Raw genomic sequence first — 26,289 nt, forward strand, 5'->3', positions numbered from 1 at the left:
TCGAAATAATTTGTCCGCTGTGTGTTGATCCTCTTTACCGAGTGATTCAACGCATTGACCGAGTCCCCACCTCGCCACTGTCAACGAGGAATAAGTTGCAACCAGACTACTATGCAACCCGCGCATGTTCTAGACACCCATCCCGCAGTGGATATGATTTTGTCTATCAGGATGCGTCTCCCTAGTTTGGTCAAATCGTTCTCCCCCAGGTGAAGTATCACCACTGACGGGGGATCGGGTTGCTGAGATAATATTTCCACAAAGTAGTCCTTGAACTGCCTAATGCCCAAGCCTCCCCTCCCGAAGAAGGAAACGGAGAACCCCTTTTCCTCAGCCCTTCTCATCCTGTCACCTGAAAGAAATACATTTTTTGCGCGCCGAACATAAGAGTGGCCCACGATCCAAGTCACCACTGTCCGTCGGTCTTCTTATTGCTTGTGTTGCGAAGCTGATGTTTCTTGCTGACATTCGGCGAGTTCCTCTCCTGCGTGACAGGTTCGAGAAACTGCAAAACCAAGAGATACCAAGCGTGAGTCAACTGGCTATGTCACAACATGTCAATACGTACATAACGTTTGTAACACTCAGAAGACCATCTCCCAATCCTTTTAACCTTTTCGACTGGGAGTCCCCTTACAACTGCTTCAGTTGCTGCCCCGATTCTCAAAGAATGGGAGCCAAATTCCGTGGGATCCAGGCCTGCTATTGCGACCGCCAGATCCAGGACTCTCCTAAACTGATAACTGGTCAAAGGTGTACCATCCGTGTGACACAATAGTGCCCCCCCCCCCCAGCGTACCCTCCCGCTGCCTTCTAAAAGCCTCTACATGCGAGACTGGGCAACAAAGGTTGGTCCGAGCCCAGTGAAGCACTTTGGTATCCCCCCTTCCCTTCTGGTCGGTTTTCGATCTTTGAATTGTTACCCACATTGTATCATCCTGGATCACCACATAGCCCACTTGAAGGCCGCCCATTTCGTCACCCTTTGACGCAGCTACTAGCTCGCCTATTCTTAGAGCCCGAAAAGCAGCACCTCCCATGTCAAGCTACAGACGCCCTGGAGTGCTAACAACAGGGCTGTGAGCCTTACCAGCCCAATCAGCTTTCACTAATCTGTCGAGTGTCCCTGTATGCGACGCCAGCCCCTCAATGATTTGCGCACTACAAACATGTTCGTAGGGTCCCTTACGCCCCTGGCTTGTGCGAAGAAGGAAACTGCCGCTCTGTGCCTGTTTGCGGCGGCCACCGAGCGCCCTTCCTTGTGCATCAACTCTAGGTATGCAACAAAACTGTCCTCCTGTGCCCAGCTAGCCTCCCAATTGTGCCCTAAGAAAGTACAGTAAAACAAGAACGCCCCTTCGTATACTGTCTTGGTCCTGGGGGCTAAGCTAGATGCCACGAGGTATGGTAGTCTGGGGCACCAATCTGCCAGAGAGCAACTGGAAGAGGTGCTGGCGATGGGTCTGCTGCTGGAAGCTGCTCCCTGAATACCTGCATTTTAAAGCGAGAAAGGGCGTCAGCTGCATTGTTGAGAATACCTGGCACATGTTTGGCCCTGAAAGTCACATTCCATTTCAAACATTGTAGCACAATCTCCTTTACCAAGCGCAGCATGAATGGACACCGTGCCACTTGCTGGTTAATGCATTCTACCACGCTCATGTTATCCGACCAGAACACCACCGATTGATTGCTAAGGTGCTCTGGCCAGACCATCAGTGCTACCCATATCGGGAATAGTTCCAGGAATCCTATGTTGGTGGTCAATCCCCATGACCCCCATTCCTCAGGCCATTTCTGGGCGACCCACTTGGTCCCCAGGATGGCGCCAAAGCCCACGCTACCAGCAGGGTCCGTCCATAAACCCAACTCTGCTGATGTCGTGGGGGGGCCAGGCCACACTATCCTGCCATTGAAATCCTCCAAGAATGCCGTCCATATCCGCATATCCTGGCGAACCTCGGCTGACAACCTAGTGCGGTGATGTTTCTCTCTCAAACCCTTCATAGCTTGGGCAATCGACCGAGAGAAGGGGCGTGCCATTGGGATGACTCGCAATGCAAAGTTCAATTGACCCACCGTCTCCTGTAGCTGCTGCAAGGTAACCTTCTCCTTGAGTAGGCACTGGCGCAGGGCCGCCCTGAATTTAAACACTTTGTCTTTGGGTAACCTGAAGCACCCTTCCAATGAATCAATCTTGATACCCAAAAATTCCAAACAGGTGGACGGGCCAACCGTCTTCCCAGGCGCTAGCGGAACCCCGAAAGCCCGCATGAGCACGCAAAATTCCTGCAATGCCCAGGCACACTCCAGAGTCCCCGCCGCTCCCAGGAGAAGGAAGTCGTCCAAATAATGCATGACCTGTTTGTGGCCCGTGGACTGTCTCATGACCCACTCTAAAAAAGAGCTAAAAGTCTCAAAGTATGCACAAGAAATCGAACAACCCATAGGCATTCATTTGTCCATGTAAAATTTTCCATCAAAAGCGAAACCAAGTAAGTGGTGGTCCAAAGGATGTACCGGTAACAGACGAAAGGCAGATTCAATGTCCGATTTGGCCATGAGAGTGCCCCGCCCCAACCCCCGCAATAGCTCTACTGCTTGGTCAAAGGAAGAATATCTCACACTACAAATTCCCTCGTCTATCGCATCATTCAAGGACGCCCCTCTTGGTGCCAATAAGTTGTGGATCAGTCTAAACTCGCCCTTCTCTTTCTTGGGGACTACACCCAATGGTGAACACACAAAATCGGGCACTGGGACTTCCAGGAATGGCCCAGCTATCCTGCCCAAGGACAGTTCCTTTTGGATCTTAGCCATAACTACTGCAGGTTATGTTGTACTGATAACTGATTCCTACAGTGCGCACTGCCTGTGTATCCCCCTGCCGGGATCCGGAAACCTTGGGAGAAACCTTCCTGTAGTAAGGCAGCTGCAGCGTGGTCTGGGTATCTGTTCAACCATGGGATCATTGCCAGGACATTAATGGGGGAGGGGCCAACCGTGCATCCTACGCTATTCTGGTTTCTTTCCCCCCTCTGACTCTGATTACCACTTCTCGATCTGCATGTTGTCTCGGGATGAGAGGTGTGACCGCAGATTGTGCATGCATGTCTGAATCTACATGTGCCGGCCGGCCTCGTAAAGGAGCGCTTATTAAAGTCCCAACACACACCCTTCCTTTCCCCGCCGCCCCCCCTATTCTTCCCCGGGAACTCATTCCCCGGTGCTGCACGAAAGGGCTGCTGGGTTTTAGCGGGGAACACACTGGCTACGCCAGTTGGCTGGGCAGGGGGCGTGTTCCCTGAGAACTGCTTATGCCACGACAGCGAGTCAACCTTGTCCCATGCCAATGACAAGTCAAATTCCTTCGCTTTCCTGAAATTAATATCATATTCCTTCCATGCATCCCCAGGATACTGCTCGCTCCACCCTACAATCCTGCCCTGATAGCAAGCCATTGCCGCATGTACATTTGGAGGGCGTTCAACAGTGATAGCCGTAAGGATGGAGAAGGCCCTGATCCAATTGCCCAGAGTTTTCTCCACCCTAAACTTCGCACACTGTACTCTCCATTCGCTAGGGTGCATCCATTCTTTAAGCATTTTGGCATTTTCCATTTCCCTATTGTCTAATAGCAAAGAGAAAATATATATGTACTTTCCCGCCCAAATCATTTCTTTCACCGCCCGAGAAACATGTTGCCCTAAATCTTCGCTCCTAGACGGGATCGTGCCGTCCCCTAAGAGAGGCAGGGCCACCTCCTTACCATTACCGGACACTGGGGCCGGTCCCGCGTCACTTCCATTCGGTCGAGCGGCATCCAAACCTGCAGAAGAAGGAGAAACAGAGACCGCAGCCACACTCGCAACTGTTCCCGCCCTAATCTTTTCCACCATCTTGGCTGCCTCAGCGGCATGGTCATGTATAGGCATTTATATAGCGCACTACTTACCCGGAGGATCCCAAGGCGCTTCGACCGCTGCGAAACCCTTCCTGGCTTCCCTGAGAGATGGTCCCTTAATGGGTATCTCCAGGGTGAGACCAGGCATCCCCGGCGGTCTGGTGGGGCCGTTAGTGAAGATGAGGCAAGCTAATGCCCAGAGTTGCCGAGTGTGATCGCTGATCAGAGTGGGCACCGAGGCGAGAGAATTATCGAGTCCGCTGACCCTGGTCCAGAAACCTGCCGCGCCGGGAATCGAACCCTGGTCCCGGGCCGTCCTCTGCTCTCGGGTCTGCCGCCTCTAACCAGTGAGCCACACTACTACTGGTCTAGTGTTGAGGGCATCATACCCCCCTTCTGCAGCCAAGGAAGTAAAGCCGCTATTTGCGCAGTTAGCTCGGGTGAGATCGGAGTGGGATCGGGTGGGATCGGAGCCTCACAATCCGGCGGGGGGGGCCCCATGGGTGCCAGCACGGGAGGCAACGGAAGTGGGCAAACAGGGGCAGGCGGCGCCGGCCCGACAGGAGGGGCAGGAGCCGGTGCCATGGGAGCCGGGACTACCGGCTCCGGGGTAGTGGGCACAGCCACAGGTGCAGGAGTGGGTGCACTGCGCCTCGATCTCTTGGACTTGCTCCTTTTAGACGAGGAGTCGGAATCCCCATCCAGCAAAGGCGCAGCAATCTGCCGCTTGGGTCTACCGCGTGGGCCGGCGATATCATCAATCCTTTCCATCACGCGAGCCTCTAGGCTATCAACCTTATCCAACCTTTTATCCATGGCATTCATTTTACGCATCATGGCCTGCAACATCAACTCCATTTTTGTCCCCTTAGCACCCTTGGCTCCCAGCATTTTGTCTATTGATCGACTCGCTTACTGCTCGGATTCGCAACCCGTGCACCCTGTACCTTCACGAGACGGAGGATGCGCAGGGGGCTATGAGCACCACGCAACTGCGACCGCAACACCGGCTATTACGATTGTTAGGGGTGGCCAAACTCTAACGTAGACCCACCCGGCGGCCACATGAAGCAATGAAATGCAAGCCCCCCGCTCTCCTCTTACTGTCGACGTCCTGCGTGTCCTACGTCCCGTACTCTACAGATCCTCTGTACACCGGTATACCACGTGAATGCAGTATGATCCACGCTCCGTCTGTCTGCTTCTAATTTCGCGCTACCACACACTCCTAGCAGCAATCCTTGACCTGAAAGAAAAAACTGAAAATTAGGAGGCCCGAGCGTGGGGCACGACCAATGTGGGGGAGCGTCAAGCGACAAGAAGGGCCAACTGAGCGCTCCCCCCTCCTTTATTCCCGGGGACGCGGGGAGAAGGCGGGCTGCCCCCTCACCTCACCCCTCGATTGTCACCCCTTTGACCCGGAAGACTGCACCACGCCTCCCGGATCAGGGATTGGGTGCCGGCCGACTGGTGGTGTGGTGCACACCTCCCGCGTAATCATTGAACGCCGGGAGATCACGCCCCCACACCACCGGGAGGCAAGGGGAGAGGGGATCGCCGCACCGCCATGCGGGCAGGGGTCCAAGGGCCCCCCCTCTTCATTGCTGCCCGTATAGTTTCTCTTTTAGAGAGTCAACCCAGATGTGTGTTCGTATGTGGATGACATTTATCTCACAGACGACGAGATATGGGTTTATCTGTACTGCAGTGACCGCATAATTTGTAATTTTGTGGACTTCGGTTTCAAATGTAACTTTGCAAAGTCTCACATTGCAGAGGACACAGTGTTGTTCCTGGTCTATGAGCTAAACAACGAAGGTCAAGGATTGGCTCCTCACTTCTTGGAGAAATGCGCACAACTGCGCGCTCCTACAACACTGAAATATATTGCAATCCTTGCTGGGATTTTTGAATTTCGGGCGTACTGACATTCCCGAATATGCCCAGCGTATCAAGCCTTTATATGCGTTGATACAACCTACTTTTACCAAATCGTGCTGGCTGCCTGAACATTCAGCCATTTTGCAATGTTTGCAGGCTGATCTGTTTGAATCGAAATTCTTACTGACTTGTGATAACCACACCAACCTGATGATAAGAATTGTCCCTGGGGCAGTGAGTTTCACGTACCTTACTTTTGACGAAGGTGGCACAGTACCTATTGCTTACAAGTCACACTTGTAAACTTCGGCTGAAATGCGGTTTTCCACAGTTAAAAAAGTTTTGACAGCAGTGCAAATGGTGATTCTAAAGGAACGCGCACTGTCGCAGGGAAAACTCATGTTGGTTCTTACCCCTTATCCTGCCTTGGAGGCAGTGATGAAAGCCAGTGTACATAATTCTAAAGCTTTGCACCTACGGTTGATACAATGGGCCACATCATTGACGTCTCCGGATGTCACGTTCATTTTTGCTGCCTCCTTACGGTCGCAGGAGTATTTGCAGTATGAATTTGTTCATCCTGCCCCTTGGACTATGCGCCCTTTGGAAGATTTCCATTTTATCATTTACACTGATGGTCCTGCGCAAGTTGTGCATGGGTCTAAGCACGCATACGTCTCAACTTGCGATATTGTGGTTGATACCATGGTGGATGGAGAATTCAAGTCCGATGTCGTGCATACACAGACATTTGGGGACTGTACGGCCCAGTTAGCGAAGATCCGTGCTCTCATGCTTGCATTGGAGTACACAGACCCTGGTGTAACTAATCTTATTGTGAGTGACTCTTATTACTGTGCCCATTCTTACAATGACAATTGGTTCTTTTACACTCAAAATGATTATTGTGACTCCAAAGGTAGCACAATACAACACAAAATGATCTGGGTTCGGGTGGCTGAACTTAAAGAGCACCTGCCACTCGTGTATGTAATTCATACTCTTGGTCAACAGCATGTGGGAGTTCACGCTGTTGGCAAGAGTTTGGCCGATGAGGCCGCAAACACAGCAACATCTTGGCAGCAATTGCCGCTACTGAGAAGGGAAGTAAATATCCTACTGGATTTCCTTCAAAGTATTCTTATCATTTAAGTCCTGATAAAGTTCCTTATGTGAAAATACCAGACGTTGGTGACAGATTGATTCCCAACAAGGACCGCAAGTCAGTTCTGATTACAGCTGCCGATGAGGGTTTTGCGTCCGCACATGCAGGTGTTTCGGCTTCTGTATCTCAGCTACAATTTCGCTTTTGGTGGCAGGGACTGTACAACCAGACGCGTGATTATGTCCTTCAATGTGACATTTGTCAGCAGATCAAGCCTTCGTCTGCTGCGTGTTCGCCCCAAACACAGTTGTACATTTCCAATAAACCACTTGGTTGTGTTTATTTGGATCGCTGCGGTCCCTTTTCTTCTGATACTGAGTATAAGAACATCTTAGTTGCAGTTGATTCTTGCAAGCACTTTGTATGGGTGTGGCCCACCAAAGTGCTGATTCACGAACTATCATACGAGATTTGCGTATCTTTGTGGGAATTTTTGCGTGTGGCACCTTCCATTTGGACCTGGGTCCGGCGTTCGCCTCTAAGGTGTACAAGGATGCCATGAGTTCATTGGGGGTCTAAGTCAAATTTTCGCCTCCATACCGACCTGAGGGTAATAGTGTTGTGGAGCGGATGAACCGTGATTTAAAGCAATCATTGACAGCTAGGTTTATAGGTACCAGAAGAAACTGTCTGGCTCAGCTCAATAGCGTACAGTGTGCACTTAATAATCTCCCTAGAAGGTCTCTGGGTGGCAGACCCCATACGAAATGCTCTTTGGCATCAAAATGTTTGTCCCGGACCTTGAAGGTCTAGACCAGGCAGCGGCTGCTGCCCTTTGACATAGATGAACATTGTGATGTTTTACAGAATCTACAAGAGAGGAGAGACAGTCTTGCAAAGGTACATTTGCCCTCCACATCTGATGCTGCGTTGCAGATTCCGGTAGTTGGCTGGCTATCCCGAGTTGGAGAACTGGTCCGAGAGAAGATCGAGAACAAGAAAGAATTTGGTGGCCGATTCTTCTTAGTATGACACCTGCGGTCTCCTGTCCATCGATACTGAGAAATTCTGTTTTGGCTCTGGCTCCTAACAACAGGCCTGACGTTGCCTTTGAGATGCCTGCAGTTTCTAGTCCTTTATTGAATACCCCACCTGATGCTCAACTTGATGAGACTGAGTATACTTACCCCACAGACTTATAGATGCCCGATTTACAAACATGTTTGGCCACTGGGTCCAGATTTTCATTTGACACTAACTCTACCACCTCGAAGTCCCCTTCAAAACTTTCTGTTTTTGCAACATGGTTTAAAAAACATTTTTTGATTCCTCCTTGGACTTACATTTGTTTAGTACTTTTTTCAACTTTTTTGTTCATGTCAATTGGATTTGTGGTGTATTTTTTCCATCTTGTGAATGGACACTACGTTGAAGAGAGGACTGCTATTCGACATATTAATGGTACATTGGCACCCTATTCCTCATCACACAGATTGAAGAGGGATCTGAGCTTTGTCAAACATTACTGCTTGGCCCGTTCTAGATGGGATTGTATGGGATGCTGTAAAATTTTAAAAACATGGTCCCACAGAGGTTATTAATGTCCAAAAGGTACTAAGAGTTTCTATGGGGGATGTGATAAAACAAAATATATGCTCTGATGATTGGGATGTTCAAGCCGTAGAGGCTTTGTTTTCACATTCAAAATATTATGCTGCCTTTGATGCTGAGGATTTATACTTAGATTCTGCTAATTATGGTGATCTGTTCTGTTCTCAACACTATGGCAATCACTACCTGCAAAAGCCAAACACAAGGAGGAATATGGTTAATTATACGCAATGGGAGCATTGCCCCGCTCCGGTGGAAGGCAGCTCAAATTCTCTTTTAAAGATATTCACTTATTTTACTGTTTTCAATCAGTCAAATCCTAATGGATTTTAATTTTAAGATGAGCGAAAAGTCCACTTCCAAAGTTAGACTGACCCACACTAAATTATTATATTCCAAGTCCTTTCTTGACCAATTGGCTATTGGGGGCTATGAACTGTGGAAAGATACAATTGACATTAAATCTGTTTGGGGTTCTAAAAGTTGGCAAGTGCAAGGCACAGAGGCTTTGCATCGTGCATGTCTCATCCCGAACCACATGTTATTTTTTAATTCAACTATTTCACAAACCACCTGCTTTGGATTGGCTGCAACTAAAAACATTAAATGCTTCTTCTTTTCCAGAATTGGAAGAATACCCAGGTTGGGATAATAATACCAGTATTTCAATTAGAGAATTACAGACCCTGTTACTGAATTCTACTTTTAACATATCCAGTTTGGATCTTAAGGGTTGGCTGTTGTGGCACAAAAGTGCAGATTCTTGCCAACATCGTTTTCTGGGTTTAGCCCCTGGCTACACACAGGTTGGGGTGGATCCCCGTTTTGAGAGTGATCATTCTATGACCACCTATTCCGTAGGCAAGCTGTGTCAGAATTGTCTCAAACACTCCACTTTAGCGTCAGTTAAGCTTCATTTGTCTAAATTGACTGACGATGTTGATCTGAATGACTTTGTCAAGGGCCCTGCTTCTGGCAGATCCAAACGGTGGATATATGCTTTTTACAACGAAGTTTGGAAACTGTCCCAAATTGAGGCTGCGTCCCGCTTAAGAGCTAAAGATCGAGCTAATTTAGAAAAAGTGCTAGCAGTTGTAGATAACAGCCTTAACACGCTCTCTTCCCGCATTTACACTTTGAATGATATTGTTTCGTCTGTTGTTGATATTGTGCAAGAAGATGTCTCTGTTTTGTACCATGGGCAAAATCGATTGCATTCCATTATGCAGTTTGCATGGACTTTACAAATGTTAAAGGCTGGGTGAGTGCCTTGGGACTACATGAACACGTCCTCATTATTTGCCCCTTTTAATTTGACTGACAAACATCAGTTTATGCCCATGAAAGATGCAACTTTTACTATGTTACATATTGAAAAGTTAGAACCTTTGCCGTTTTCTGTGGCTGAGACAAATTCTGGTGTGGCTCGTACATGGGCTGATAACATTACCTTTCCCTCTGTTCAAGTTTGAAGCTTGCAGGAAGTACTATGCTATAGGCAGGTACGAACCTCTGGGTACCCCTTATCTCCCAGAAGCTTGGTCACTACCATGTACCTATAGGTGCCTGAGGGAGGGAAAATAGGTTTATTTAAATGGTGAAGATTGCACAACAACACCTGATCACTCGTTATTGTGTAGGAATATCCAATTGCATGATTCGTGTAATCAAAATGCGCCTAATTTAGCTTGTGTCTTGAAAGGTACACCAACACCTGCTATCACACCCACATTCACATTACTAGCAAACGGTAGTTATTTACTTTTAAATAATGAAGTTTGTTGTGGGGTGCTGGCAGGAATTCCTTACATCGTTAAGGTCTCCCAATGTGTACTTTGTTGTAAAAACGTAATATTTCCTCCTCCACATGGGAAGCTGGATGTTTCCATCTGGCTGTCGATTCCGACCTTGAAGGCAGAGTTCAACAAGATGAGTCGAATAAGAGCTCTTTTGTCCCAGAAAGAAGTCACCGTTACTTCTGCCCATGAAACATTTGTCCTTCACGTGGCAAACACCCGCACAGAAGTGCATGCCTTATTAAATACCGATCTGCCCCTGCAATTTGGGGAGTTAATTCACACTATCTTTAATCCCTTCTCGACAACAGGGCTGGTTCACTTTTTTAAAGTTGTGAGTAGTGGCCTTGTGACTTCTTTCCAAACTATATTCGGTGTGTTCCCGGCATTTTTTCATTCAATTTTTTCCATCCTCTTTGGTGGATTTCCCTTGATGCTTGCTCTGGTTGGCGGCGTGCTTCTACTACTTTGTTTATTTCAGAATGGATGCACATCCTGTGCCACAAGATGATTTGCCCCAGCTGTTGCTGCTCTGCAACCGAATGCTTAATTTCTATGGAGCGCTGCCTCTTGCTACATTGAGTGCGGTTTATGGATTATCGATTCGATTTTCCTTTTTCACATGCGTCCAGCCTGTCTTTCATTGCCTGTGCTGCGATTTCGAATGGGCTCTGGATTTGTGTCTCTGCAGTACGGTGTCTCCCAACGCAGATTATGATCAACTGATGAGCCCCTTAGTTGCTCATGAATTGCTTTGTTCTGGCGGCGGGATTATGGCATTTGCAGCGATGCATGGAGTCCTGGGACGTTGGAATATTTTTGTAGCAGCCCATGATTTCTTGGCACGCAGTTATATTGAAATAAATCAGAGTTGTCCTCTGATGGTACTAGTGGCTCCGGTTATTGAGGAACATGTATGTTCATTCCCGTTACTAAATTGGATGGCTGAAATGTTTTCAGATGAGAACAATGACTTCCTTTTGGAGGCTGTTGCAATGTACTGTGCATATACACTATTGGAGTGAGGTGCATTTCCAGCACTCTCTCTTTCACGACTGGGTTCACATGTTGGACATCATATTTTTTGCTATTTTTTTTAAGGCCTATTGGCTTTAGTATACCTGAAAATGATTATTAATTTGAGTTTTTTTTCAAAATTCAGAGTTTTACTCCTGTTTTTTCCATTATGGCAAATTTGAACTTTATTCTATCTCTCAAACTTGAACTCTGCGTTCCTGCTTTGCCCACATTTCTTATCCATCCGTGCTCAGATCAAGAGGGGGTGTAGTGGGGCTGAGCCATGCATTCATACAGTATTAAGTTAGCATGAGCTTATTAGAAGTTTAAATGCCATTTTACTCTTTGCTTTCTATTGCACACGGCACACAAGTTAGTTATTGTTTCACGTTAGGCTGAGAGTTTTGCTTCACATGAGAATGACTTGTTTTTCCACATTGCTAGACTTGCCTCATAAAACCAAAACTGGGTATGGGTTTCCAGACAGTAAGGCCAAACCCTGCCTTAACGAGAAACATGCTGACAAACTGACCAACAACTTATTGGAGAGAGGATACCCCAAAAAACTTCTACACCGCTCCAAAAAACGTGCTTGGTGGACTCCGAGAGAACATCTACTGGAAAAAAAGCCCAAAAAAACACAGGACCGAATAGTCCTAGTAACCACCTACTGCCCAAATTCAAATATGCTAAAGAAGGTCATAAACAACAATTGGCATCTGGTGAAAAACCTATGCGAAGACCTTAAAAAAACACCACTTTTTGCTTTTAAAAAAGAATCTAATTTGGCTAACAAATTGGTGAGAGCTGCACTACCTACAAAATCACCCACCAATTTAAGAAGTATGATGGGCTTACCCCCAGTGAAGGGACACCATAAATGTGGAGGATGCAACTGTTGTGACTCGACTGAAGAAGGATCAGTGTTTAAACACAACGGACTGTCATGGAAACATGAGCAATTTACGAATTGCAAGACAAAATCCGTAATTTATGGTATCAAATGCCCATGTAACCTCCTGTACATTGGGAAAACCAACCAGGAGGTACGCTCTCGCATCCAACAACATAAATCCAGGATAAAAAGGAAGGTACAAAATGCCCCGCTTGTCAGTCATTGGCAATTGCAAAATCACGATGACAATGATGTCCGATGGACGGTGTTACTCAAGGTTGAACAAGATCCTAGAGGCGGTGATGTAGACAGGAAACTGTCCAAACAAGAAGCCTCTTTGATTGTGAGATTTAATACGGCAATTAATGGACTAAATGAACTTTCTGAAATATTTAAACTATAATAAAACTATAAACTATAATAATAAATAATAAAACTATAATAAAACATCCATTCTGATGTCCCACCGGAAGAAAAATATAGGTTCCTACCATAAGATGCCTCCAAAAGGTGAGACCACCTAATAGAATACACAAGCTGACATACCTTTCCAACATAAACAGAGCTTAAAACTAATGACAGCTGGAACTCTATAGATTCTCTAAGCTACTCCATCAACAGACACGAAAATCATGGCATGATATGGGTTAATGGGACCACTCCAAGATGGCGACTGAAACACTCGCTCTAATCACGTGACACCGGAACCAGGAAGTAAATAGACGTCTGCACGTCTCCAACCACCAGACCGGAGGACGGGACCCGACTGGAGCACTCATCGGATTGAAGGTACGAGTCGAAGTCCACATTTTTAAATACTTGGAAATTGCTCTTTTCGCATAGAAGTTATACTAAATCGCTCCCGCCTTTGACTCCACAGACGCATCGTGTATCCGCGCTCGATCGAACACTGATGCCGGCCCCCGCGTTGAGAAATACCTATAAGGCGAGGTTGATATAACAGGCTTAACTCGCTGACATTGTTTGAGGGACCCACGCACTAAGACTGGTTCGCTTTCCTTCCCTCCCCAGACGCCCCGTGGTCATTGACTAAAACAAAGCCAATCGCTCCGGCGAAGACAATAAATTACCCGGTAAGAAGCGCCGCAATGTAGATGTAAAACCTTAAGTCCCAGTAATTGCAATCACTGATGGAATCCTTGTCCTCTACCCTTTTAGAACTAAGGACAGACAACACCGAGTAAGTATGAGACCGAGTGTGACTGCTATGAAATTGTGTCAGGATTAAGCCACTTTAGTAAATGTATTCAATTGCCATACAGGTGGTCCCGCTCCGCGATTTCTGTGGAATATATGAGGCACATCTTGCTACATTTAAAGAGGTAAGAGGCTGAGAAGTGGGTGTTGAACCCATGTGGGTTTATGCACTAAGAGGCCACTTACTAACATAGGTCCCTATGTTTCTTTCATTTACAGCTACTGGTCCTGACGAGAACTCCTTAAACCTGGAGTTCGAAACGCGTAGACCCCCCCTTTTTTTGTAACACGTTTATCTCGTGGAAACCATAAGAGAATTGAGCAAATCTGTAAATCGAAGTGATTCATATGAAATTGTACATCTATGGTTTCTTTCCCATATATTGTTCATAATTGTACATAAAGTGTGTTCCTTTACCTTTTAGAGTGTGAGTAGTTTGAATGAGTTCCCAGTATGATTGCAATGTCTTTTCGGTGTGAATGATGTATATAGGTGATGTTTTGACATGATGATCTTTTGTATTGTGTATTTGTAATGTGCTTCAAAAAGCTTCCTTGAAAAGAAAAAAACATTTTGAAAAAAACAAGACAAAATAATGAATTGTGCAAGTAAAATGCAGATTTGAATTGATTTATTCTGAGGAGATAAATTCCTTCTTGCATACAGTCTTGTCCATATGCATGGTATAAATTAAGTTGAATTGAAAATACCTGACAGTATTGGCATTTTGTGTTGGATCAATAGACTTGCCTCATAAGCATAGTCTGAACAGTGAGTGCCGAGGCCTTCAAGGTTATCAACACTGTTGCTTTTGTTCGAACTGAACAGCGCACGTTCTAGACATAACATATATGCAGCTGCAGACAGCCCAGATGCTGGCGCATTTAATAATACACTGTGTAGGCATGATTGAACACTCTTTGAGAACATTCATATGCTGAGAGGTTGTGCTGCACTCAATGTGATTCACTCCTGCTAAACTCTGAGGTATGGGGTCGCCTATGCACGCCTAAGAAACCTTCTGTAGTTGTAAAATAACCTACTAGCAAGGGAGGGTGTTTCCATTTAGCATTATTACATGCTTTCTCCATTTGTATTTTATGGAATAGTAACTATGCTGACAATCTTATTTCTTATCATATGTCTGCTTGTATTAGCTAAGATGCTGCACCTGAGATCACCGCGTTGAAATAAACATTTTAAACTTGCTTGTGTCTCCCTTTACTACCTGTTCTGGACTGGTATGAGAGTATAACAAAAGATTGCTCATGTTTCCCACCTTACCTGAGGTATCCTAAGTCGCATGTCCTGGGTTGTTTAATCATTGAGGACTTTTCTATAGGACAAAGAGCTAATGTGACACTGATGCTAATCTGGTAGGGGATTTTGGGTACTAAGGTGAGATTTGGCACACACTAATTCACTGGGGTCCTGAGTCTCTGTGCACAATTCTGTGACTGAGCAGAATCCCTGCAACAGAACTATGCAAACCACATATGGAGATGTGTAGCGTTCTCATTCAGCACTAGTGTTCGAAAATAGATCTGCACTGGCATTCGATACACTGTGATGAGGGGAAGCAAGCGCATTTCCTGCTGAGTTCTGCGAGGCACTCGATTTGTGCGTGCACCAAAATTCCTGGGCCTCTATAGGGGAATCAAATATTCGCGATCTGCTGCCTACATCCACCTTCAGTCTCGCAGGGTATAGCATGCCGTATTTGAGTCCAAGATTCCGCAGTGTAGCCTTTACCCCTAAAAATTTTCGTCGGGCCTCTTACACCAATGGAGTGAAGTCCGGGTTAAAGGATAGTTCGGACCCCTGCCATTCAATCATGCCACGTTCTCGTGCCAGGCGGAGAGCCGTGTCCCGGTTTCTAAAATTCAGCAGGCGTACTATGATGGGTCTAGAAAGGAGGCCCAGATTTGGTTTAGGACCTAAAGACCTATTGGCCCCCTCAATAACAAAACCAGGTGTAAATGCCTCACTCCCAAACAAATCCGTAAGTAGCTTTTCGACAAAAAGGTCCATTCTGCCAGTTGAGCGCCTTGAATTCCGCCTTCATTTCCTGAAGCAATGCCGCGACGGAGGCCTCTGGGGCCTAAGGAGGCGCAGGGGCGGGACCTCGCTCAGCCATGCCTGCACTGTGTGACACCATGTTGTCGCTCATTGGCTCAAAGGGCAGGGTTCGCTGTTTGGGGTCCTTGTGCCCCATACCCTGAACAGGAAGCAGAGGAATGAAAGAGGGGGTGATTCTAGGCAGTACCAAGGAGCACAAAGTCAGTGGTGAGAGTGCCTGCGAGTGCAGGTAACGGGCACCCAAACAGCGTGAGGGCATAGGGTGTAATCAAAGCAAAAGCTGGGTGAGAGCGCAGGCCCACAGTTCAACCAAAAGAGAAAAGCCCCAATCCACGGTAGTAGTGTAGTTGTAGCAGCGGAGAGAGGGAGACTCAGTGCATGTGGGGGTCATATCAAGCTTCTCCATTAGTATCCTCAAGCAAAGTTGCAGCAAACGTGTGTTTTGGGAGGGTCCATCATTGGTGTAATAATACTGGCCAATTTGTTCCTCCCAACTCCCCCGGGGTTAAATTCGGGCAGATGAGGCTGCCACCATGCCTCCGGTAGCCGCAGTGTTCACGCCTGCTCCATCCGCGGCCGTCGCAGTGTCAGGCCAGTGCCCAACCCCCCTAGGCTGAGACCGCAGGACCCTGTCCCCTCACCCGCTCACAGGAACAGAGCGGCGGGGTCGGAGTGGCAAGCCCTGACGACGCAGCAGACCAGGATAGCAGGGGAGGGGGGGGGGCAATGTCGTAATCGCGGGTCCGACTCACCAGACCTGTCGAGTCACGGCTTCATGGAGCTTTTCATCGGCAGTGGGAGGGAGACGTGCACCGTGCCCAGGAACGCGAATCACGGCAGAGCTGGCCCAACCCACACTGTCTTGGGCGCATCACCGCATCAGTTGGGCGTGGGAATTCGACACTCAGCTCGCTGCATGCCTCTCCGCTTCAGGCACACGGTCCACAGAGTTTTAGTGCTGAATGAGAGAGAATTGCCGGGAAAATTGTTTTTAAGGCCGGCTGTTCTCCGGAGCTTCAATCGTGGGTGGCCATCTTTGCCGCCAGCTCGGCCACGCCCCGACCTCCAACTGCTCTTTAGCAGAATTAAAGTATGAGAACAAATTTTGCTGATTGAGCCCCCCCATAACTGCATTCAAATACCCAATTAAGAGTTTTGTAAAACTGCCAGAAATAAAATGCTGAGGACTGTCACACACATACCTGATAATCTCCCCCTCCATGTATTATCTCTCACATCAAAGGTTAATGATTTGTACTGAATTCTTGGAGGCTGAAATTAGAGCACGTATTGGACCTCAACATCTTATTTTTGCCAGTTTTACATTTTGTGCTATGTTATTAAACTGACAAAAATGAAATGCTTCTTGTCACTATACATACATATAGACCCAATTCAGGCAGATTGCCTCTGCTTCAATATGTCGGGTGGGAAAATACATTCTCCTATTTTATTATTTTTAATCTTCCACTTGCCGGGTCTAAAATGTTGGTATAAATGGATTTTGTTCCAGGCCCCATTGGGAAATAAAATACAAGTCTTCCCCGACTTCCCTCAAGCTGCTGTTCAGGACGGCAATTATAAACGAATGGGGTAACCCAATCATTGTCCGCATACCTGGGTATCATGAAGTATAGAAAACAAATGGTCCTACACTTTTTTTATCACTCATCAAGTCAAGTGACATGTATAAGATCAGCACATGGTACTTAATACCTATAAATCTTTCAAATGTGCACCTTCGAAAAAGGAAAAAGGCAGCAACTGATTCTTCAGGAAATTATCTCTTTTATTCACAGAAACATATTTAGCAGGTAAACACTTTACCAAGTTATATAGTAATCAAGAGGTTGCTCTAAAGAAAGGGATGTGAAGGAGTGGTGCTCGTTTGTGAAATAGATAAAAGTATAAAAGGGGATCACAGAGTGAGGATAGTTCAATAAAAATTATTACAACAATTATAATCTGAACTGGTTGTAAGTAACATCAACACCAGTTAGTTGTGGCCTGTCCATCATAAATCATTTTCGTTGTTACTCTTAATAATTTTTAAAAAATGCAGAGAGGTATCATCTGTAGGTTGGATGGGATAATGGTGGTACAGGCCCACTTGGGGGTAAATGTTGATGTTTCGATCCGACTTAATGCATAGAGGGTATTTTTATCCTCAGCTTGCGGGTCTTCCTCAGGACAGGGTAGGAGTGAAAGGCAACCTACTAAAGATGCCTGTTGGTTGATGGGGCCTGGAACAAATTCCATTTCTACCAACATTTTAGAGCAGGCAAGTGGAGGAGAATGTAAAAAAAAAATAATAGGAGACTGTACTTTCCTACCTGACAAATTGAAGTAGAGGCAATCTGCCTGAATCGGGTCTATTAGTATGTATAGTGACAAGAAACATTTCACTTTTGGCAGTTTAATAACATATGCCAAACAAAAAGAGAGTTATAAATGTAAAACTGGTCAAAATAAAATGTTGAGGTCCATCACCTGCTCTAATTTCACCCTTCAAGAATTCAGAACAAAGCATTAACCGTTGATATCAGAGATATCAGAGACAGTTAATGCGTGAAGTAGTATCATCCCCCGGGCAGCTCAATACATGTTTTTGAAGATAATTTAGCGTGATTGGTTCCCCTTGGATGGAATTTACTCATTTTCATATCTAGTACTTCACCTGGTTTCTGACTGGATTTTGGATACCCCTACTATGGATTATTTATAACTACAACTACATATGGAGACATAAGTGTACATATACTCAAACAATACTTTACCATAAGAAAACCCTATTTGGCGTGTGCTGCCTCTTGCTGGAGATGAAGGCACTGTGGGTATGTTGGATGGATTGAAGTGAGACCACTCTGTTGTTTCACATTAAGCTAGCGTTTACACTTTACCAAGGAACTCTTGGTAATTGCATGTACTCTTGGAGCATGATTGTAGTAGAGACTATCGAATCCTATCAAAAGACAAGATATCAAAAGGTAAGTTAGCAACTTATAGCTTTCAATATTTTTTCCATCAATATTGTTGTAAAGATAATATGTACCACCAAGATTTGGGACTCCGCCTAAACCTTGGTGTGTAGGTCCATTGCCTTTATGGTAACGGGTTGCTTTCTGAGTTACTTTTCTTTAACTTCTCACACAATGAAGGATATTAAAGAAATCGCTGTGACTAGAAATAGCCTAGAATTTGAAAAGCTAACTAGGTGTTTAGTTATTACCTTAGTAGGATAGTATTCTATTAAAATGTCATTTATTTGGGCTGATTCACAGAAAAGCACTTATGAGTGTGGGAAGTAGTACTACAGGGCTACTGTTATGCATGCCCTTGAATGCCTTTGTGAATAAGCCAAATAACGCCAAACTTTCTATTAGTGAAAGTGCAAAGAAGGAAAAGTCCTCACAATGTGTATTAATAGTATATGAGAATGTTAATGTTATTTCTATTTTGGATGGTTTGAGACCAATTTGGGGCCAATTAACCAAGGTGTATAAGTGTAAGTAAGAGGGTACTACAATGAAATCTATCCTCTTTCAATCATTTTCAAAGGATTTTAATGGCCCATTGATAATGCTGGTGGGTCATATAGTAAGCTGAAGAAAAGCTGAAATGTAAACAATAAATTCAAAAACGTAAATCAGTAATAGTCAAGAAATGCACAATAATTGCCGAAACACCAGACATCATCCTGAACCTGCACTCCATGCACCCCTCTCCATCTGAATTATAGTGAACAATGCCTATGAAGTGAAATATGTTTCATTTTGAATATTATGCTTCACTTAGACAAATAGTAGAATGTTACAAGTTCTAATCAAAGGAAAAATATAGTTACGGTGGGTGTTTACTTTGTTTTAGTATGTGGAATACAGTATAATCTAACAACCCAAAGTTCAGAAAGTGCTCAAACATTGTGTTTTGTGTGTTATGAAAAAGACCAAGGTATGCAGTGTAAGGAAAAGCCCAGACTTCTCCACCACAGGCCAATGGGAAGTTGTCACAGAGAAGGATGGGAAGCTGGAGACGGTCATCTTTGATGCTGTACTGGTATGCAGTGGACGCTACGTGAAGCCAAGTTTCCCAATCAAGTCTTTCCCTGGTAAGTCCTGAAACTCCTGCTCATAATTCAGACATATGCTTCTGAACCTATAGGCCTCTAGCCTTCAAGTTCAAAGCATGACTTCAACTACATCAAGGTAACTTTCTTCTCTGTTTGGTATGGTTCCGGATGCGTATACAACTAATGTTTTTGAAAGGTTTGACAGTTTCTTATGCTATAATATTAATGTTCATTCAATAGTCTTTCAACACCCTGTCTGGAGCAGTGATCCCCCTTAAACACCATTCAAAGAATTAAGCCCTTGATAAGCCTAAGATAATATGGGGAAAGATTTGCTTCTAAGATTGTTCTTCACATTGTGAAGAATGTTTTACCCCCCCCAGAAAAAATATTGAAGAAGTATATTTGAACACAACCAAAACATGTGGTAACTGAGCCCTGTGCAAATAAAAAGGGAGAAGGAATAGATGGACAGAGAAAGCAGAAAAAGAATGCAGAGAAGCATTAGTGAGGCTGATAGTTTTGTTCATAGATTTCACCACTACGTTCATCTGTGAATCCTTGAACAAGTGAACAGGTACATTATCAAAGGCGATCAGCTGTTCAATTCTGATGATCCCTGATAGTATGCTTTAAAGGTTTCTGGTGTGGCAGGAGTACACCTTCTTTCAGAATTTTAGATTTGCCATTTTCGGAATTTCAAGTTTATGTTTATGTTTGTGAGATTTATAAAGCGCTCAAATACCCGTGGGTGTCTCAGCGCTAACGACAGCGGTCTTGGGCCAAAGAGCAGAGGGGCTTATTGGTTAAACAACCAGGTTATTATCATTTTCCTGAAAGTAAGTAGAGCCTAACAGGATCTGATCTTTAAGGGCAGAGAGTTCCAAAGTTTTGTGGTGGAAACAATGAAGCGCTTGTCGCCCCATGAGGTTGTTTTGGTATGTGGAACCCTGACCAGGAATGCAGTGGAGGAGCGAAGGGACCGAGTCGGGATATAAGTAGCTAGCTCCTTAATGAGAAACTGAGGCTCAGTGTTACGGGAAGCCCCATAGGCAATACATAGGGCTTTGAACTTTATACGATTTTTCACCGAGAGCCAGTGATACTCCTGAATGACATGAGAGATAGGCTTGTGCTTGGCAGCATTCTGGCAGCTGCATTCTGGACAGATTGTAGTTTGTGAATGAGCTTGTTTTGGGCATTCACAAGAAGCCAGTTGCAGTAGTCAATGGTGGACATGACTAGTGTACTGACCAAGGTTTTGCCAGCAGTCAAAGGGAGAAATGGTAGAATCTTTTTTATCATTCGCAGTTTGTAGAATGATGCTGAGACCATTGAATTTACATGGGGGGGGCAAAGGTCAGCCTGTCATCATAGATGACGCCCAGGTTCCTGACCTTGGTGACTGGAGTTGGAGGGGGGCCCAATGAAGAGGGCCACCCGAAATGGGACAGCTTGCCGAATGTCATGACCTCTGTTTTATCAGAGTTCAGCTTAAGGCAATTGCTGGCATCCAGCTGCTGATGGCCAGCATGCCCTTTTGCAAGTTGGCTGCTACCTTATCCCTGTCATTGTGGATGGTCAGTACCAATTGCGTATCGTCGGCATACGATGTAAGGCCCATCCCGTGTGTCTTATTGACTCTGGCTAAGTCTGACACGTATATGTTAAAAAGTGTCGGACTTAGAGATGAGCCTTGAGGCGCACAACGCGGGAGGGCAAGTTGGGCTGAGTGAAAAGTGCCAACGTTTACAGACTGTGTGCGATTGGTGAGGAAAGAGGTCAGTAGGGCTCTTGCTTTATGTTGGACGCCATTTTAGTGACACGGTCGATCAGAATAGTGTGATTGACCGTGTCAAAAGCTGCTGAAAGATCCAGCAATATGAGAAGGGCCGCCCCTCTCTGATCAAGACTGACTCTGATGTCTTCGGATGCTTTAATAAGTGCAGTCTCAGTTCCGTGGCCCTTGCGGAAACCAAATTGAGTGTCATCTAGGAGGTAATGCTCTTCAATGTATTTCGCAAGTTGAGTGTTCATCACCTTTTCAAAAACTTTGGCCAGAAAAGGTAAGCTGGCGATTGGCCTGTAATTCTTCATGTCAGTTGGATCCAGATTCGCTTTTTTTAGCAGCGGTTTTATGATAGTTTTCTTCCAGGTGGTGGAATATATGCCTGATGAAAACATAGCGTTATAGATACTTGACAAAACAGGTGCCACCTGTTCAACAACTGGTAATAATACAGAAGGAGGACAAGGGTCTGTAACAGAGCCAGATTTAACCAAAAAGATTACGTTAGCAATCTGGTCAAGTCAAGTCAAGTCAAAGAATTTATATAGCGCACTACATACCCAGAGGGTCTCAAGGCGCTTATGGAAGGGGAGGAGGATTACTTGTCAAATATCCACGTTTTAAGTTGCTTTCTGAATGCTAGGTGGTTCTGGGTAAGGCGAAGGTAAGTGGGGAGTGAGTTCCATGTTTTAGCTGCCAGGTATGAGAAGGATCTGCCTCCCATGGTGGTCTTGTTGATGCGAGGTACAGTAGCGAGGGCTTGGTTGGAAGAACGTAGTTGGCGGGAGGGGGTGTAGAAGGACAGTCGTGAGTTGAGGCATTCTGGTCCGATGTCGTAGAGTGATTTGTGTGCGTGGGTTAGCAGTCGGAAAGTGATCCTCTTATTGACGGGTAGCCAGTGGAGGTCTTTCAGGTGACCAGAGATGTGTTCGTTACGCGGGATGTCTAATATGATCCTGGCTGAGGCGTTTTGGATTCGTTGGAGTTTCTTCTGGAGTTTAGCGGTAGTACCTGCGTAGAGGGTGTTTCCGTAGTCCAGTCGGCTCGTGACCAGAGCATGGGTGACTGTTTTTCTGGTTTCGGTGGGGATCCAGCGAAATGTTTTTTTGAGCATGCGAAGAATGTTGAAGCAGGATGAGGAGACGGCGTTGACTTGTCTGTTCATTGAAAGTGAAGAATCCAGGATAACGCCTAGGTTCCTTGCGTGGTCTGTCGGGATGGGTGCTTTTCCAAGGGCTTCCGGCCACCAAGAGTCGTCCCATGCGGAGGGGGATGTACCTAAGATGAGGACTTCTGTTTTATCTGAGTTCAGTTTCAGACGGCTGTGTTTCATCCATTCGGCAACTTTTTTCATTCCTTCGTGTAGGTTAGTTTTGGCGGTGCTGGGGTCATTGCTGAGGGAAAGGATCAGTTGAGTGTCATCCGCGTAAGAGATGATGTTGAGGTTGTGTTGGCGGGCGATGGCCGCGAGGGGGCTCATGTATACGTTGAAGAGGGTGGGACTGAGTGAGGATCCTTGTGGAACGCCACAGATGACTTCGGTGGCCTCGGACTTGAATGGTGGAAGGCGGACTCTCTGGCTTCTTCCGGAGAGGAACGAGGTGATCCATTCAAGTGCTTTTCCTTGTATTCCGATGTTTCTGAGGCATTGTAAAAGGGTGCTGTGGCAGACTGTGTCGAAGGCTGCAGAGAGGTCGAGGAGGATGAGGGCGACTGTGTCTCCATTGTCCAGTAGGGTTCGAATGTCGTCTGTTGCTGCGATGAGGGCGGTTTCAGTGCTGTGTTTTGTTCGGAAGCCAGACTGTGAGGAGTCGAGGGATTTGTTGGCTTCGAGGAAGGCGGCGAGCTGGTTGTTGACAGCTTTCTCGATGACTTTGGCCGGGAAAGGAAGGAGCGAGATGGGGCGGTAATTTTTGAGTTCGGTGGGGTCCGCTGTGGGTTTTTTCAGGAGGGCGGTGAGTTCAGCGTGTTTCCAGCTTTCCGGGAAGGTGGCGGAGTTGAAGGAGCAGTTGATGACGTCTCGGAGGTGCGGTGCTATGGCGGAGTCTGCTTTGTTGAAGATGTGGTGAGGACATGGGTCTGTGGGGGATCCTGAGTGGATGGAGTTCATCAGGCGGATGGTGTCCTCAGTGGAGATTGGGTTCCAGTCGTTAAGGGTGTTCAAGGGGGGAGAATGTTCAGCATATGGTTGGGTGGGTTGGTCTCCGGGTTGGTTGTCGAAGCTGTTGTGGATGTCTGCAATTTTGTTGTGGAAGAATAAAGCCAGGGAGTCGCAGAGGGCTTGAGAGGGGGTGATGTCATTGGAGTTGGCCGAGGGATTGGTAAATTCCTTGGCGATGTTGAAAAGTTCCTTGCTGTTGTGGGCGTTGTTGTCTAGTCGATCCTTGAATGCTGTTTTCTTGGCCTTTCGGATTAGTTGGTGGTGTGTGCGGGTGGCGTTTTTGAAGGCGTCCTTGGTGCTAGTGGTTGGGTCTTTTTTCCAGGCCTTTTCAAGGGAGCGGCAGAGTTTCTTGGACTTCTTAAGATCATCGTTGAACCATGAGGCCTTCTTGCTGCCAGGTCTGCGTTGACGTTTTTTCAGTGGTGCTAGGATGTCGGCGGTGTTGGATAGCCATAGGGTGAAGTTGGTGGCGGCTTGGTCTGGGTTAGAAGAGTGGGCTGGGGTGTTTAGAAGGAGCGATGAGGAGATCTGGTCGATGGTGATTTTGTTCCAGTTTCTTTGCAGAGTTGGTTGGGGTGGTTGATGGGTTTCGGCTTGTTGTAGGTGAAGTGAACGCAGCTGTGGTCAGTCCAGAGGAGATCCGTAGTGTGGCTGAAGGAGACATGATTGCTGGAGGTGAAGATAGGGTCGAGTGTGTGACCTGCGATGTGGGTGGGGGAAGTGACCAGTTGTTTAAGTCCGAGGTTGGTGAGGTTGTCCAAGAGGGTGGTGGTGTTGCGGTCGTTGTTCTTTTCAAGGTGAAAGTTGAGGTCTCCCAGAAGGATGTAATCTTTGGAGGGGAGCGCGTGTGGAGTGATGAAGTCCGTGATGTCTTCACTGAATTTTGCGCGGGGTCCTGGTGGTCTGTAGAGGAGGGTGCCTCTGAGTGTGGTCTTGGGGTCGATGTGGATCTGGAAGTGAAGGTGTTCAGAGTTGGCGAGATTGACGTCAGAGCTGGTTGAGATGTGGATTGATTTCTTATGGACGATAGCGATTCCTCCTCCTGTGTGGCCGGTACGGTCCTTGCGTGTGATCTTATATTCTTCAGGGATGGCAATGGTGATGTCTGAGGCGGAGGAAGTGTTCATCCATGTTTCTGTTAGGAAGGCGACGTCTGGAGAGATGGTGTCTAGTAGATTCCATAGGTCAATGGCGTGCCTGTGGACCGATCGGGTGTTGAGAAGGATGCGTTGTAGGCGGGTAGGGTCGGGAATCTGAGGTGTGATCGTAGCGGAGTTGGTGACGGTACCGATGAATTTGCAGGAGTAGCATGAGAAAGGTCCATGGGTGTGTCCAGGAGCGGCTTGGACGCAGTTGGGGGAGCGGCCGGGGTTAAGGGCTAGGAGGGTGGAGGCATCGTAGGTAATACGGGAGGGCTGGGCAGCGCGAGGGGCAGGGGGTCTGGCGCTGGGCGCGGTCCAGGCGCGGACGGGCGTAGACGGGCTTACCTTTGGCGCACCTCCGGCGCGGATTGGGCGCGGTCGCTGCGCGTGAACGCTGCGCGCGGGAACTACTGTCATATATGGATAGTGGAGGGGGAGGGGCTATCGAATTGTAGTAGGGAGTAGTCGATGGTACTACTTATTTACTACTTATTGAAGACTGGTCGCAGTGTGGGTCTGGGATGCACATTTACAATAGATGTCATTTACTTTTTCTAAAAAATAGTTCGCTAGAGCGTCGCACAATAACTGTGATGGGACTGGAGCGTAGGAGGTTTTTTGACCTGATAATTTGGCAACTACTTGATAGAGCTGTTTATTGGAATCTTGCGCGGATTCAATCTGTGTGATATACAGCCTGATTCATGAAGTAAAATTGCGCCGCAATCGCTGCGAAAATGCAATTGCGGGCGCAATTTCCGTAATCGACATTCAACATCAAAATAGCGAATTCGCAAACACAGAATAGCGAATTCGCTATTATATTCGCAGAATCCCGGCAGGTGAGCATTAGTGAATCAAAAAATGCGAGAAACCACGGAATCTGCGAAAAAAATAGCGAATTCGCTATATAATCGCAATCGGTATTCAAGAAAAATCGCTAATAGCGAAAAACCTAAAAATCGCATTTTGCGCCGCGCAAAATAAGGACAACTCAAAGCAGGTGGTAACCATAAAAGCCATGCAAAAAAAACTTTCAAAAAACCGTTGTCCAATCACCAACAGGTACTGGCCTGACCAATCACACATAAGGACAATCATCATCAGCAGCATTAGGAGTCTCACAATGCCAGGAATGTACATGGTGGTGAGGCGTCGAAGGCTACAGCGATTAGCACGGAGGAGACGCAGGATCCAGGACAGGATATTCCGCCAGCGGGTCACCTTGCTGGGCCAAACCAGAGAGCAGATATATGCTAAATACAGGCTGAATGGGGAAATGATAATGCAGCTAATACAGGACCTTGACGCCTTCATGCAGCACCCAACAAGCCGTACCAATGCGGTGCCTACACATGTGCAGGTATTGTGTAGCCTGCACCTCCTGGCCTCCGGGAGTTTCCAGGGGATAGTAGCGGCTGCTGGGGGGATATCCCAGCCCACCATGTCACGCTGCCTCCACACTTTTGTTGACGCCATGCTCACCCAGCTACACCGTCACATCAAATTCCCCGCCAGCCAACAGGAATTGGACATGACCAAGCTACAATTCTACAATGTAGCCCATTTTCCACATGTGCTCGGATGCATAGACTGTACCCACGTCGCCATCTGCCCACCA

The 26,289-nt window shown here is 46.6% G+C and overlaps 1 protein-coding gene across 1 annotated transcript in view; it reads left to right on the forward strand.

The window, feature by feature from the left end:
* Positions 1-26,289, forward strand: part of LOC147747820 (dimethylaniline monooxygenase [N-oxide-forming] 2-like) — a 286,573-nt gene that overhangs the window by 153,640 nt on the left and 106,644 nt on the right. The window contains exon 4 of the mRNA XM_086956221.1: positions 19,453-19,615. Coding sequence (XP_086812347.1) covers positions 19,453-19,615 — 163 coding nt within the window. The remainder of the gene's footprint in view (positions 1-19,452; positions 19,616-26,289) is intronic.

This window comes from Lissotriton vulgaris, chromosome 1_1 (genome assembly GCF_964263255.1).
Source record: "Lissotriton vulgaris chromosome 1_1, aLisVul1.2, whole genome shotgun sequence".
Classification (NCBI taxonomy): Eukaryota; Metazoa; Chordata; class Amphibia; order Caudata; family Salamandridae; genus Lissotriton; species Lissotriton vulgaris.